Below are 16021 nucleotides of genomic sequence, written 5' to 3' on the forward strand. Positions count from 1 at the left end.
TATTACTGGCTCAGACATTTTAAAAGATCAACAGGTGATGCTAATTTAATTTGTGACACTGAGGGGATCTTAAAAAAATGCAACTTTAGTATTATATGCTATTTCTATTGTGGTCATCATGGTGTGGGCTTGGAAAGGGGGTTTCCAGGCAACCGGAACCCCCCCTGTGTTTGCCTATGAGCCTGGAGATGAGATGCAGGTGACAGCTTTGGGGGCGGGGCCGCCTACTCCGCATTGTGTTAGCCTAGCCCCTCTGTACAGACCCGCAAATTCCCTGTATACCTCTCCCCATGCTGCCACTCCACTAGGGTGTGTGTGGAGTTTGGAAGATCCGCCTACTCTTAAAAGGATGTGGGGGACTACCCGAAAAATCATCAACATCACAGAACTTACCCAGAAAGATTAAAAGATCTTAATATGTATAGCTTGGAACAGAGAAGGGAAAGGGGGAACATGATAGACCACTCGTTAACAGAGCTCTAGTTTCGCCTATTAACTATACATACAAATCATGATTTGCTGGCATGCATATGAAGTTATCAGCTCATGCACCATAATACAGCAAGTGAATGTCTTTGCATTACGACAAGCCGCGCTAGATGATGTGATCGTGAATACTGTAGGGATCTGCTCCCGTCTCCTGTCAGTAGCAGAAGCAAATGAAGCAGATCCCAGCTCTGTGTAGTGAGCAGCAGCTGTCGGGAGGAGGCGGGGGAGGGAGCAGCGGGGCGGTCCATGCACTACTAGAATGTGATCTCACTATTGCAGGAGCTCAGATGAGCCAGCAATGCCCGTGCAGATGAACACTGTCCCTCTGCCTATCTCTGCCCCTCTGGCAGTGCCACCCTCCCGGGTATGAGCCACCAACTGTGGGATTATTGGGGAATATCTTAATGGAAGCTATGTCACCTCAACAGGACAATGTAGAACAACCAAGATCCTCATCTTTGTCTGGAGAACTCAAAATATCCGGAGACACAGAGAACAGAAAGGTAAATTATTCCAAAGATGGCACACACAGAGGTGACTGGCATAGGGTCATACATTATATCAGTATGACTTATACATATAGAAGGCTGGCAGTGTCATACATTGTATCAGGCTGGCTGGCTGGCTGGCACATACATGACTGGCATAGGGTCATACATTATATCAGGATGGCACGCACAGATGGCTGGCATATGGTAATACATTATATCAGACTGGCATATACATAAATGACTGGCAACAGGTAATACATTATATCAGACTGGCATACACATAAATGACTGGCAAGGGGAAATACATTATATCAGGATGGCACACACATAAATGGCTGGCATTGGGCCATACAGTACATTATATCAGGATGGCACACACATGAATGGCTGGCATATGGTAATACATATAAGACTGGCATGCACATTAATGACTGGCATAAGGTCATACATTATATCAAGATGGCACACACATTAAAGACTGGCATAGGGTATACATTATATAAGGATGGTACACAGATAGCTGGCAAAGGGTCATACATTATATCAGACAGAGGCTGCATAATTGACATGTGCAGTAGCCTGCATTTCCTGCTGTTGTGGAACTATAAATACCTGCATACTGGATGAAAGGAGAAGGACATCCTGGATTTGTAGTCCCACACAGGTTGCCTAAACCTACCATTGTCATTGACTGTGCTCAGTTTGTTTGTATTAATTCCTTGCAATTTGAAGAAGGGTTTATTTAACAGGTAGCTGTATTAGGATGTATTGGCTCAGTGTAGACTCCTCAGGGACCATTGCAGACCATTCTGTGTGAGAGCAGTGACTGTGCACTATGATGTTATATGTCAGATTCTCAGTAACTGCTGTCAGTGTCTCTATTGGCAAGTGTCCTCTATACACTAAGCATGAGGTGCATGGCTTCTATGGCATTTATTAAATGTATGTATTTATGTATACATTGTATATAGACATGTGTGCATATGTGTGTGTGTGTGTGTGGTAGTCGCATGTATACTCTGCATGCATCCATATATGAATATATACATATATAAAAAACATGCATGCTCATAATAATACTAAATATCCAATGTCATTGTCAGCAGTTCATATAGCATATGCTTATTTAGCAAATTAATTTTCTTTCACTGTAACTTAGGAAAAAGGGGAAACTGACAGCGCATACTGTCTCTGTGTGTAGAGGTTAATACAGTATACTGACATATGGCTCCATTATATCAGCACCTTCATGGTGAACTTTAATATTCATAAATGGTTCCAATGCTGTTTGTGAAGTGGAAATCTTATAGTTAACCCATATCTGTCTATTAATGCACAGGTATTTTATTGAAGGTACCATGGGCACTTATCACATGGAAGTGTTCTTATTATTTGTGCTTAGATAATGCCCAGAATTCCTTTATATTATTATTGTCTGTGATGTGTGAGGCACCACAGGACTCCGCAGTGCCGGACAGTGGGGGGGAACAGCATGCATGATAAAAATGTTTATGTAATAAATTATTATAAAGGAAAATATGGGGGTAGGAGGGGTTTCGGTAATCAGATGACACAAGTTAATAAGCCCCTACAAATCTATAGTTGGCTTATTTGCATATAAAACAAACTATATGTGCATTTCAATTCTTATAGGTTTGATCTTGTAAGAAGTTGAAACTCTGGTTATCAAACTTCTTACAGTTGGTTGATGTTATAAGTTAATATAAAGTTCATCATGGCAGAAAAAGAACGAAAAACGTCCCCCTGTTATATTACATTGAACACTCTATATTACATATCTGCACCTAAATCCTAGAACAATATATTGTTAGTGTTGGATAATGTCGTTCTAGACACTGTACCAATCACTTAGCACGTACAGTAACAGTCACTGTCTGCTCACTTCAGAAGGTGAAGATCACTGCCTCAGCGTTCCATTACACTTTCATAGTGTTTGTTCTAGAATGATAAAAGTGAGATCCTAGTCAAACCGCACAATGTTTATGTCATAGTTCACAGTTATACTGCATATTTCCAAGGAAGACCTGTCTGCAGGGAAACTGGTTATACCAGCTGTGTTTATTATATACCTAGTTACAATATATCTGGTCTATCATACCGTTGCCTGCTATGCTCTCCAATGTAGCTTAATTAAAATACCCAGTTAAAGCAAATCTCTGTTTGCCTACAGGGCAGTGTCACAATGTTACGTTCCCTCTGTGCCATCTCCAGTTTAGGAAATTGCACCTCCTTCACTGCATGGTTTATTCACACAACAAAGCCCCACTATTGTTCCTCGTTCCATGCTATTAGTGACATACTGTATGTATCCAGTCATTATCAGGGGACAACATCGCAATTATAAGTATATAAATGATGCAATGTATTTATTTTTGCATTATTAATATTACATTTTAGGCTAGAAACCTCTCTATTATAGATAGATTAAATAAAGGAGATTGCAACATTCCCAAGCAATGAGTAATACATTTTTCAGCAATTTCTTTAATTTAATACCAATTTTTAAATGTATCATCCTCTTGGTCGCGTTAGAGGTTAAGGGGCTGATTCCAAGACAGACACAAAGTGAAGCAGCGGAAGACAGATATACTAATGCAAATTTCCATACAGCTAATGCGAGGATCTCAAGCGGGGGCCGCCTTATGATTTTGCAGCAACCACACGTGCACCAACCACATGCTAGGTGCAAGAAGAAATCCATCAGAAACAAGCTTCCCTTCCCTGTACGCAGGACTCTGTAAGCACGGAGCTTTAGATACACACCCATGACACTCCAACTATACAAATCTCTTGCGTGCTGCCGCCCTGGTGCTGCCCAGTTTCGGAAACATTCAGCAGAGATCCGTCCGACTCAGAATGAATCATAGCTATTCAAAAATGCGCTAATTGACTTGTGTGCATGTGCTTTATGGTATTTTCATCGGTGAGGATAAACCCGTCCAACTCAGTATCAGGCCCTAAGTGTTTGTCAACGTGCACCAACATTGTTTCAGCAAAGTAACAAACAAATAGCAGTCTTCTCTGCCTGCTAAATTCTATTGTAATATGTAAAACAGGGGGAAGGATTTTAAAGCCCATATCACTTTAGTTAAGACATAATATAGGCTGGCGCAGGAAGATAATGATTCAGAGCTGTATGCAAGTCAGCCAAAGCTGCGGCCTTTCCTGCTTGCTGGAAGTGAATGTGGATCTTCGCCATTATGCAGAGCGGCATTGCATCTACTGTATGTGGCTGCACTGCAGAGGTGGCCGGCATCGCTATCAGCGCGCTCTATATTCTTGGCACAAGTGTTGTGCCCAAAATCAAATCTCTGTGTACACTCAACTCAGCGTAGCCCGCAATTCCGACTTCATGCCTGCGATATGCCCACTTAGCCTCTGTTTGTACGCACTGCTGCCGCACAGTTACAACTATTCAGCCGCAAGAGGAGACGTGATGGAGATGTGTGAACTGTGATTGGCCGGTAGTTGCTCATAGTTGTGTATGTTATGCCAGACACATGCGCATTACGCAAAATAGTCCACAAGGGGGACTTGAGTGTAACTCTGAATTAGCCCCAATATGTTTTTATTTTTCCAACAGCAATTATGTGGAATCCATCTTACTAAACATGTTGTTTGGGTAGTCAAGGGCCACATACCATTGGAGGTGATCATTGACTCACTCTTAATGTTACTATTCTGGTAAAGCTAAACCAATACATTGAGTATTACAAGAGTGTATTTACAAGAGTGTATTTAAACATTAGTTCATGAATTCAGTCAGGGTTATAGGAAAGTATGGTGGAAGCTGGGGAGAAGCGCATTTCGCACTTGGAGGTTCGAAATTATATGTCATACACATCACATACAGATATGTCCTCTTCCATCTTTGCTGCGGATGCATAGATAAGAGCCATGGTTTCCTATGATAAAGGTGATCCCAGTACACACTGACAGTTCTCCAGACGTTTTACAGATCAGCAAGTCAACGTGCCATTTTCCACGGTTTTATGTTGTGTTGCGATTAGTGTTGCCCTTACAGTAGCTGTGTTTTTCTTAACAACTTCAAACCTGATTTGGTGCCAATGATAAGTCTGTGGTTGCAGTAGAAAAGACATCATTGATTTAAAAAAAGCAAACAAAAAAAGAACAAACCTATTTGTTATGAGACTCTTAGGGGTAAATTTACTAAAGTGAGAGTTTTTAGAAGTGAGTTTTAAAAGTGATGTTGCCCATAGCAACCAATCAGATACTAGCTATTATCTTCTAGAAGGTGCTAGTTAAATGTTAAGTAGGATCTGATTGGTTGCTATGGGCAACATCACTTCTAAAACTCACTTCTAAAAACTCTCACTTTAGTAAATTTACCCCTTAGAATTTTTTGTGAGGTGTTTTCACTAAGCACCAAAATATTCTTTTTATCTCACAGTATTAAAGTATTGAAACAATTCTACCTTGGTAACACTCCTGTGTTTGGACTCATTGTATATAACGGTCTTTTCAAATGATCTACACAGAAAAACTTTCACCTAATTAAAATTTTTATCAGTCTGTTGACACCAACTCCAGTATAAAGGGGTATAATACAAACCATTCACCAATATATTAAATGCACTGTTGCTTTACAGGAGACATTGGGCAGGATGTATCGCTGCCGCCATGCGGTACATCCCGCCTCTGTTCGGGTACATACCGTGGTTGATTACCGCGGTATGTACCTAGAAATGCGATTTACATCGCAAAGGACAGAACTCACGATAAGAGCTGTCCTTTGCGATGCCCCCGGACAGAGGGACTTCCGAGTTTAACACAGAGCTGAGGGGGATGATAGGAGGGATGCCTCTCAGTTTAAGCGTCCCAGTAACAAGCCCATAGGCTTCTATTAGGTAACGTCACCCTTAGGTGGCGTTACTTAACATGACGAAGAGTACTTAGTACCTATGTAAATTGCGGTCAGTTTAGTACATTCCGGCCATTATATTTGAGTGTTGTAAGTTCATTTACTTCAGAAAACTTCACAACCACAAATCCTCATACAATGTCCTATTTCTGGCTGTTCTCCTGCTCATTGCTGCTGGTGACATATCACCCAACCCCATGCACCCCTGCAGTCCCCAGTATCTGCTCATGCTGTCGTTTCCACCCCATCACATCTCCCCACTGCCTCCCACCCTCTGCTTGCTCTGTGCACTTTCGCAACATGTGATGTGTTGGTGACCTGCTTGCCTGGCATACCTCCTCTCACACTAAGGGGTCTAAGGACTAAGCTTTGGAGAGAGATAAAGTGGATAGAGATAAACTAAAAACCAGTCAGCTCCTTCCACTTTACAGGCTGTGTTTGAAAAGTGACAGCTAGGAGCTGATAGGTTGGTACTTTATCTCCATCCCACTTTATCTCTTTTCAAGGCTTAGTACATAGACCCCTAGGTCCCTTGCAACTCTTCTATAGTTGACTGACTTAGTGACAGAGAAGGTGGGGGAGTAGGCATCCTGCATTCTCCATGCTGCACCTTCCAAGTCATTCCCTTAGAACTCTCCATCTCCTTCTCTTCATTTGCAGTACTCACCATCTGCCTATTCTCTCAGCTGGTAAGGTAATTTATCGACCCTCAGGGCCAGATTCCCAATTGCTTGGCACCTTTTGTGCATATATATTTTTTTCCTATCCTTCCTACTCTCATGCTAGGTGGTTTCCATGTTCCTATTGGCAACCCACTATATCTACTGCTACATAACTTGCTTACTTTCTCATTTAGTTTTCCAGTGGACATGACCCAGTAAACTAGTTATAATAGTTTTAATCCACCAACCAACTGTGATGGACACTCCCATCACTCCCATCACACCCTATTCCCTCCTATCTTCTCCTCTACCTGTTCTCCACAGCATGCCATACCTCTTCAACCTGTCCCTCTCCATTTGCACATTCCTATCTTCTTTTGTCCATGTGGTCATCTCATCTGTCCTAAAGAATCTATCTCCATATACAGTAGCAATCTCTTTCTCTCCAATCCTTGTCTACAAACTACATGCACTACAATTGTTCAACTGTCTGCTCCCTTCATGACTCTCTGGAAGCAGCTTCCACCAACAACATTCCACTGTGACTGTCCTCACAGAAGTCATCAGCGATCTACAGTACGTACAGCAAAGTTTAAAGTTAACTTCTCTGTATTCATCCTTCTGGATCTCTCTGTTGCTTTTTACACGTTCTTAATCTGCACACTCTTTACTCCATAGGCATTTGTGACAGTTCTTTCCATGTTCACTGTAGTCACTCTTTCAACGTCTCTACATCTGACACTTTCTACCATCCTCTCATGCTATCTCTTGGTGTCCCATAAGGCTCTGTCTTTGGCCCTCTGTTATTCTCAATCTCCATCTCTTCAATTGGTGATCTAATTGGTCATTTGACCTGAAGCACCACCAAATATCTCTTCTCTACCATCTTGTGTGATCAACTGTCTCTCTGCTGTCTCTTCTTTGGTGTTGCAATGTCAAAAGTCGAGTTTACCATCTTCCCTCCTCCCAGTCACCACAGCCACTCAAATCTCAGTCACTGTCATTGATAACACATTTTCCTCAGTCTTCCAAGCCTGCTGAACTGATTTCAGCTTTCACTCTACCTTCTATTTTACTCCTCATATCTACTGTCTGTCATTCCTGTCGCCTCCACCATGTAAATATTGCTAGAATGTGTCCTGTCCTTTTCTTACCCTACATGAATCCAAAACTCTTATCCATTATCTCTTACCTTGGTACAGCAACCATTGCCCTCAACCATCTATCCCTGTTTAAGCCCATCCTAAATGCTTCATCAGTACTCACTGCTCTTGGCGCTCCACATCAGCCACACCGCTCTGCAAGTCCGCACCCTGGCTCTCCATAACATCAAGAATACCATTCAAATTAGTCACTTTCACTTACAAAGCCACCAACAAAGACCATCCCTTTATCATAAACCCCACCACAAAATATTCTCCCCTACACACTCTTAGATCTACCTCTGATCTGCATCCCACCTACTCGCTGATAACTACCTCTCTCTCACTTCTCCTATAAGACTTCTCCTATGCCTTTACCCACTTGGCATTCCCTGTCATACCCAATCAGGTCTTCCATGGCCTCCAAATCTTGGAATGGTCTGGAAAGCAACCTATTTATTAGAGCCTATTTTCAGCTATATTACTCACATTGGTACCACCCTCACATCTGTCCCGCCCCCACTCTAATGGTGTATACACACAGTCAGATTTGATGAACGAAGAACGATTGAACAATTTTTACAACGATTTGTACGATTTCATCAACAATGAACGATTTAATGATTTCTGACAGTATTAAACTGAATGAAATCGTCAAAATCTGACTGCAAACACAGTCGATGTCAGAGATCGTTATCTGACATGCGGGAACGCGCATTGCTCGTCGATGCATGCCCTACAAGTCAAAGATATGAGCGATTGAACAGTTTTTACAATCGTTATCGTATAAGAAATCTGACCGTGTCTCAGGTGCCACTTCTCACAATAGTTTGTGAACTCTCTCACAAACAATACCTTTCAAACCATTGTTTTCACATCTGCATTACATTTTCTGCATTGTACAGTATATCTTGGTTATATATATGCTCTATTTTCCTCACTGTCTGACATTATGGAGTGCCGGGGCACCTTACAAATCATGAGTGTAAGTAACAGGAGTACTTTAACTTGATCTCTCTAAACTATTCCTGAAGGCATTCATAGCACACTAATCCCTAGGACATGCTATATGCAGGAAATACTACTCTGATAAAATGAGATTAACCCGTTGATTTCAATAATGTTTTTGTTGTGTTGTGTTTTATTACAACTCAGATTTTTAGTTGAGTGGAGGATCATAACAAGGGCATTGGGAGTGGTAGGATGGCACTTGTGGATGTATTGGGGCCCAGACCTTCCCCCATTTAATCTCAATGGTGGAATTATGGCCATGACAAGTAATAAATAGGCTTCAAATGAGGCATGTTCGCATTTTTCGAGGCATGTTCGCCTTTTCGGGCACTGCCACACTGTTCCACCCGCGGGACGAAGTGTCACATGGGCTGTCGGAATGTTGGGCACCTGGGAACAAGAATGGACGCCGCACGGATGTGCGCTGGATCCATTCAGTGCAGGGAGAGAGCTGGGGGCAGCCCAGCTACTGACGTAGTGTTTGGCTCGCCCCTAGCCTCATGCTAAATGGGAGGCGTGCCTAACGGGCATGCCCTCAAATAGCGTCATTTAGGGGTGTGATCTATGTAAATTATGCAGCGCCCTGTGCGTCTGGGTCCCTCGCCGCACAGGGCGCGGCTCATGCTGGAGCCAGCCCTGCCAGTATTTATTATGATGTGTTCTGCTCTGATGAAGTATAGAGCACAGGATTTTGTATCACTGAATTTTCCTCGTAGACTCCTTAAGGAACACATCAATAACCTAATAGGCCTGTTTGAATGGGACTCAAAAGTATCTTCACAGTTCATACAAAGAAGTCAAGAAAACTTTTGTGGAAGACAATTGAGTTTGGTTGGTACTGTTGTAGGGACATGATATTTTGGGGAGATATTTATATAATGGAAATTTCCACAGTCATATTAGTGAATAGTACTGATCTGACCCATATCTATTTGTAGCACAATAAACCAGACGGATCTACAATACACATGTATTGCATCATCAGCAGCGTAACATTGTCTTACTGTTTTGCTCTGTGTACGGCGCTGCAGAACTCTTGTGGCGCCCAGGGCCGCTAAGAGCCGACCCGTGGGAGGGGGCGTGGCATAATTGTGGGAGGTGTGGCCATGCCCCCTTAGAAGAAAAAAACGTTGCGCGCTGCTGAGGGGGGCGATGTGAGCCCCTCAGTCCGGCGCTAATCCAGTGGGTGGGACACTGTCAGTTTGATTGCTCCCCCCCCACAGACAGAGGAGACTGGCACTGCTGTATGCTGGGTTGCTGTCAGGTAAGAGAGAGGGGGACGGCGTCAGACCTGGACCTCTGCCGGGACCCCCCAACAAGCCTCAGCCCAGGTAATTAGTACTCGCGCCCCCCCTCTCGGCACCCCTGGTGGCGCCCTATAAATAAAATGTAATAATAATAATAACAGGAAAAGGCACCTAAAATAATCACACATTAATAGTTGTGCTCTAATGATTTCCAATTACCACCCTTCATGCTCCATTTGCCTGTTTTAATCACCTATATTATCATTCTGACTGTTCCTGTTGGCTAAATCCACATTTGCAGTGTTTTTCCCTACCTGGGTCATTGTGGCACTGTGAATAAAACATTGCGGAGAAAGAAGAAATTACTTCCAAAACTAGAATGAGTTATTTCGTTTCCTGAGTCAACAATCCTGAGCTTGTTTAATGTGTTGTAAGACAGGAACAGACAGACTTTGGTTGACACCATTTGACATATTCCAGGAATATGTTTTGAGTTAGAAGGTCCTAAACAAAAATGAAAAACATGAAGGTTTATACATAAATGTAAAGCTTACTAGATGGAGGAGAGTAAACAGGCCAGTGGCCAGGAGTGTTTATATACTAACACAAAACACATTTCTAAAGTCTACTTATGTGAGTGCGATATTCTATGAGTTCTGCATGACTAGGTTAGTGGACTAGATATGTTTTTTTACTTCTACTTATCAATATATTTAGGAAGTGATTATGTCACAAAGCCTTGATTATTTGTGAGCTTCTGTAGTGTTTGTATACAATAATCAGGGACCAAACAACAGGTCTGAAGACACTGGTGTGGTATGGTATGTCAACAGTACTATTTCAGCCTTGAGCTAACCCTAACCCTAATTGCAGCCTGACCCTAATTGCAGCCTAACCCTTAATTGGAATCAGTATGAAATACCGCCGGCAGCCCGACACTGGAACAGATCCCGGCAGCGTGAGCCCGACAGCGCTGGAAATCCCAATCGTTGTAAGGTAAGTATAGACTAACCTAACCCATACTTGCCAACTCTCCCTCATTGTCAGGGAGACTCCCTGAAATAGCAGCGATCTCCCTGACTCCCTGAAGAGTCCAGCAATCTCCCTCATTTCACCTTACCCCCATTATGACACTGTTATGTAAAAGAAAAAATAGAGATATATACATTCAAATGGGATCATTAATATAATTTCCCTGCATTGGTTATAAGGCACAATGATCCCTATGGTTACATGTATTTTCTGAGAAGTATCTGTGTGTTTTCATCAACAAGTAGATCTTACTAACTGCTTTGGGGCTCATTTACATGTGGATGTAAATCAATTTTATGACACACCCCTCAGATGTAGCAGTACACGCCCACTTTACCGCCGCGCTCATAGGTGCTGCTTTCACAATCTCCCTGAAATGCTTTTTCAAAAGTAGGCAAGTATGACCTAACCCCCCTAACCCTAACCCTCCTTAGGGGTGCCTAACCCTAACCACCCCCCCCAAGTGCCTCACCCTAATCCCCCCTGTAAGTGCCTAACCCTAACCACCCCCCTTCCCCGCTGCCTAAACCTAAGTTCCCCGGGGGGGGTGCCTGACCCTAAGTCCCCCGGGTGCGCTAAACCTTACCCCCCCGGCGGCTGTCCGCTCGCGGCGCCCGGCATCCCTTCGATCGGGATGCCGGGCGCCGGTCTCCCGGCGTCGGTGAAATGAGTGGCGTCTACATCTAGACGCCGGGCATTTCACCCTCGCCGGGATATGACAGTCGGGAAGCCGGCTGTCGGTTTAATGTCAGCCGGCTTCCTGATTGCATCCCCCCCACTGTATCCTAACTCTAATTGCAGCCTAGCCCTAATTGCAGCCTAACCCTAATTGCAGCCTAGCCCTAACTGTAGCCTAAAGCTGGCCACACATCTAAAGATTATCTGTCCAACCAGCCAACTAGTTGATTAGTTGGAATGAAAATCTAGTAACGTATGGGAGTAACTGATGATTAGCAATTCGCTCCTAAATGCCAGAAAACAGATGAAAATGGTCGTCAGACAAGTTTGTTAAATGTTTGATCTAAACAACTTGTTCAAACAACAGTTTTTGTCCATTTTCCGGCATTTGGGAGCAAATTGCTGATTGTAATTTGCTTTTATACCTTACCAGATTTTCATTCCAACCAATCAACTAGTTGGCTGGTTGGACAGATAGGGCCTGATTCAGACCCACTCGCGAGCGGCTGTCCGCTCGCAAGTGGGTCGATGTTATGGACTGAGCATGCGCACGACGGAGGGAGCTCCGTCGTGCGCATGCGCCAGACGCGACGAGCGAAGGAAAGTCCTTCGCTCGTTGTGTCCGATCAAAGGGGGCGTGCTGTCAATGTTGATTGACAGCACGCCCCCTTTGGTGGGCGTGCCGGGGGCGTGCCTCCCTGACGGGGGCGTTCCCACGGGAACGCCTCCCGTCAGAAGCCGGCCCACTGACATCACTAGTGATGTCAGTGGGAGTGATTTTGGCTCTGATAGAGCCAAAATCACTCCGGAGCTTGCGGTTGAAAACCTCAACCGCAGGCTCTGGCTCGCAAATTCGATGGTCGCGATGGTCTCGACCATCGCGACCATCACAATGCACGCTCGTATAGCCTGTGGGTGGTGACCCACAGCTATACGAGCGTCCAGGAGGACGCTCCATGAAAATGGAGCCCGGCCCTCATTCAGAGCGTGAGCTCTGCTCAGAGCGTACGGCTCTGAATGAGGGCCATAATCTTTAGATGTGTGGCCATCTTAACCCTAATTGCAGCCTAACCCTAATTGCAGCCTATCCCTAATTGCAGCCTAACCCTAATTGCAGCCTAAAGCTGGCCACACACTAGACCAACTTTCATCCAACCATCCAACTAATTGATTGGTTGGAATGAAAATCTAGTAACGTATGGGAGTAACTGATGATCAGCAATTTGCTCCTAAATGCCAGAAAACAGATGACAATGGTCGTTCAGACAAGTTTGTTAAATGTTTCATCTAAACAATTTGTTCAAACAACAGTTTTTGTCCATTTTCCGGCATTTGGGAGCAAATTGCTGATTGTCATTTGTTTTCATACCTTACCAGATGTTCATTCCAACCAATCAACTAGTTGGCTGGTTGGATGTAAATTGGTCTCGTGTGTGGCCAGCTTAGCCCTAATAGTAGCCTAAAGCTGGCCATACACTAGACCAATTTACATCCAACCATCCAACTAGTTGATTGGTTGGAATGAAAATCTGGTAAGGAATGAAAGCAAATGACAATCAGCAATTTTCTCCCAAATGCCGGAAAATGGACAAAAACTGTTGTTTGAACAATTGTAGATCAAACATTTAACAAACTTTTCTGAATGACCATTTTCATCTGTTTTCTGGCATTTAGGAGCAAATTTCTGATCATCATATAATCCCATACGTTACCAGATTTTCATTCCAACCAATCAACAAGTTGGCTGGTTGGATGTAAGTTGGTCTAGTGTGTGGCCAGCTTAACGCTAATTGTAGCCTAGTCTTATTTGCAGCATAACCCTAATTGCAGCCAACCCGCTGTTTAATAAATTTACCCCCAGCATCTCATCAATACTGTTGAAGCCCTCAGAATGCTTCCCCAGTGTATAGGGGGCAGGCACACTTTAAAGAAATGTGAAGGACTTCAGCAGATATATCAGATATATCATGTGAAAGTAAACCTGCGACCTATCATGTACCCACCTATAGAAATGGGCGGCAAGGGAGACACCAGCCTGAACCAACGTTATCCGTACTCCCGTCTCAGTCATTGTGTCAGAATATATTTAGCTCAGCTGAGAATCTTCTTCAGTACTTAAATGCTCCCAGGTGCCTGGGGCTGAGCGCTCCCCATTCTCTTCAGTGAGTCAGCATGGAGAGACTTGATTCAGAGGTGGACTCGTTGTCGATATCAGATGCAAACAGCCTGCGCAATCGTCCAAGTCGCTCTGAATAAATGTGTACCAATGGTTACCCCTCTGATACCGCTTTTATACCGAAATTCCGGGTCTGACCCGGAGGTTGGAACAGGGTTCCAATCCGGATCAGACCCGGAATTTCCCCGGCGCCGACCCAGGATATTCCAGAGTCAGCGCCGTCCACACCAGAGCCGGGTCTGCATAGACCCGGCTTTTCTGGCGTTGAAGTGTTAAACCCTGCAAGTTACCTGGGTTGGATTGCCGGGTCAATTAACCTGGCAATCCAACCCTCTCCCCTTTTACACTAAGGAGCTACCCAGGTTAACCCTGCAATAACCCGGGTTTTAGCTCTGGTGTAAAAGGGGTATGTGATGCTGAATGAATTTGGACACAGAAAGAGTTTCTGGGTGGTAACAGGGGGTGGCTACTCAGACGTGGGCGTGACACGGTCAGCCACTACGTCTAAAGACGCAATTGCATTGACATAGACGGCCATGTTCAGACGGAGATTCTGCATCTCCAAGGGGCTGGTGCAATCTCTGATAGTCCGACTGATAGTGCTCACAGCCGGTGGGCGTCTCAGTAGGATAATCATCAGCCGCGGCATTAGCATGAGGACGTAATCACAGTCACGCTGCAACTGGATCCACCAGGCCCTGTAACGCCACCTAGTGTAGACTACGTTGATGCCATCTGAGGTTTAAGTACTTTGCATCAGACGCCCTTTTTTGCTGCACTGCTTTTGCATGTGAATTAGCCCAGTCTAGACTTCATTACCTTTTATATTTAGAGGTAATTTTCCAATAGACAAGACATTGACATTTTCCAGGAGAATGAAAAGCATACAATTCTCCTGCCAATTCCATATTTATTTCTAGTCATATATTTTGTTTGTAAGGAAAATTCCAGCCTCCCCTGATATTTGCAGGGTTTTATTTTATGGCGTGGCACATTGGAGCCTTGATTAACTGTGTTTCCAACCTATGTCAACATTTTTGTAACATCAGCATTAATCTTCATGCAATGCGTCCGCCTCCAAACCCTCAGCCTGAAGATGACTGAACTTGATGAGCAGAGGACAAAAGTTTTGTCAGACACAAGTTGTGCTCCAATTTTTGGCTTTGACCAGGCAGGTATCATAAAATATAATAACATATCCAGAGATCTCAATTATTTCAGCACTTTGAAGTTTTAGCTTTCAGCCAGCTCTTTACTGGAAGAAGAGGATTTGGGTTCTTAAAACTGCGATTTGTTCTCTATACTGTCTTTAAACTCCTGGCAACCTTGCGAACTTACTGAGAGAACTCAGAACAAATGATAGACACTTTCTAAAAAGTGCACGTACAGTAATGTTGCATCATGTATTTGCTTCTTGTTTTTTTTATGAAAGTGACCCCATCAGAGCCGAATTAAGGGGAGGGCTCTGGGGGCAAGTACCCCCGGGCCCCCCACCACTTGCCACAGATCAGATCTTTATTACCGATCCCCAGAGCTGCAACTTACAACAGCAGCCACTGTACTGACAGTTGTCATACAGACTGCGCCGCGGAGCACTGCTGGATGCCGGAGGCCATCCAATGGAATCCGAGGTTACAGCCTGAGGGCTATTTTACCGGCCGGCAAAAAAATAGGCGTTTTTTTGGCGTGTATTATTTTCAATGAAGTATGTAAATAAATGGGTCCTTTCAGATGGCACGGTCGCCGTGTTACAGCCGGGAATATCCGCACTAAACCGCTGTGTGTGAAAGTAAGATATCCACTGGAAAAGAAAAGCCCAGATTTTGCCGGCCGTTGAAGGAGGGGGCATCGCGGGCTCAGGCAGCTGCACATGGAGAATCATTACCTGAGGAGGAGAAGGAAGAATGTTCTGTGCAGCTCTTCTGTGTCACAGTCTGCCAGCAAGTGACATCATCTCAGGGAATCGGTATGACATACCGGAGGACTTAAGCCTGGCGGATGTAATACCGACGCCAGAAGGCAGAAATCTGAAAATCCCGACTAAGGTAAGTTCTAACCTTAACCTCTCCCACCCCTAACCCTAACTCTCCCTTAGGGGTGCCTAACCCTAACCTCCCCCCCTAGCGCCTAACCCTCCCCCCCAGGGGTGCCTAAACCTAACTCCCCCTCCCCGCACCCTAAACCTAACCC

At 44.2% G+C, this 16021-nt stretch overlaps 1 protein-coding gene across 2 annotated transcripts in view; it reads left to right on the forward strand.

Moving 5' to 3' along the window:
• The first annotated feature begins 790 nt into the window (after window positions 1-790).
• LOC148474501 (rho GTPase-activating protein 20-like) overlaps window positions 791-16021 on the forward strand; it is a 146368-nt gene continuing 131137 nt past the window's right edge. For both annotated transcript variants that reach the window (XM_088458548.1, XM_088458549.1), the window contains exon 1: window positions 791-992. In XM_088458548.1, the coding sequence (XP_088314674.1) occupies window positions 894-992 (99 nt within the window). In that variant the 5' untranslated portion in view covers window positions 791-893. The remainder of the gene's footprint in view (window positions 993-16021) is intronic.

The sequence above is a fragment of the Taudactylus pleione genome, unplaced genomic scaffold (genome assembly GCF_031769625.1).
Source record: "Taudactylus pleione unplaced genomic scaffold, aTauple2 ptg000842l, whole genome shotgun sequence".
Classification (NCBI taxonomy): Eukaryota; Metazoa; Chordata; class Amphibia; order Anura; family Myobatrachidae; genus Taudactylus; species Taudactylus pleione.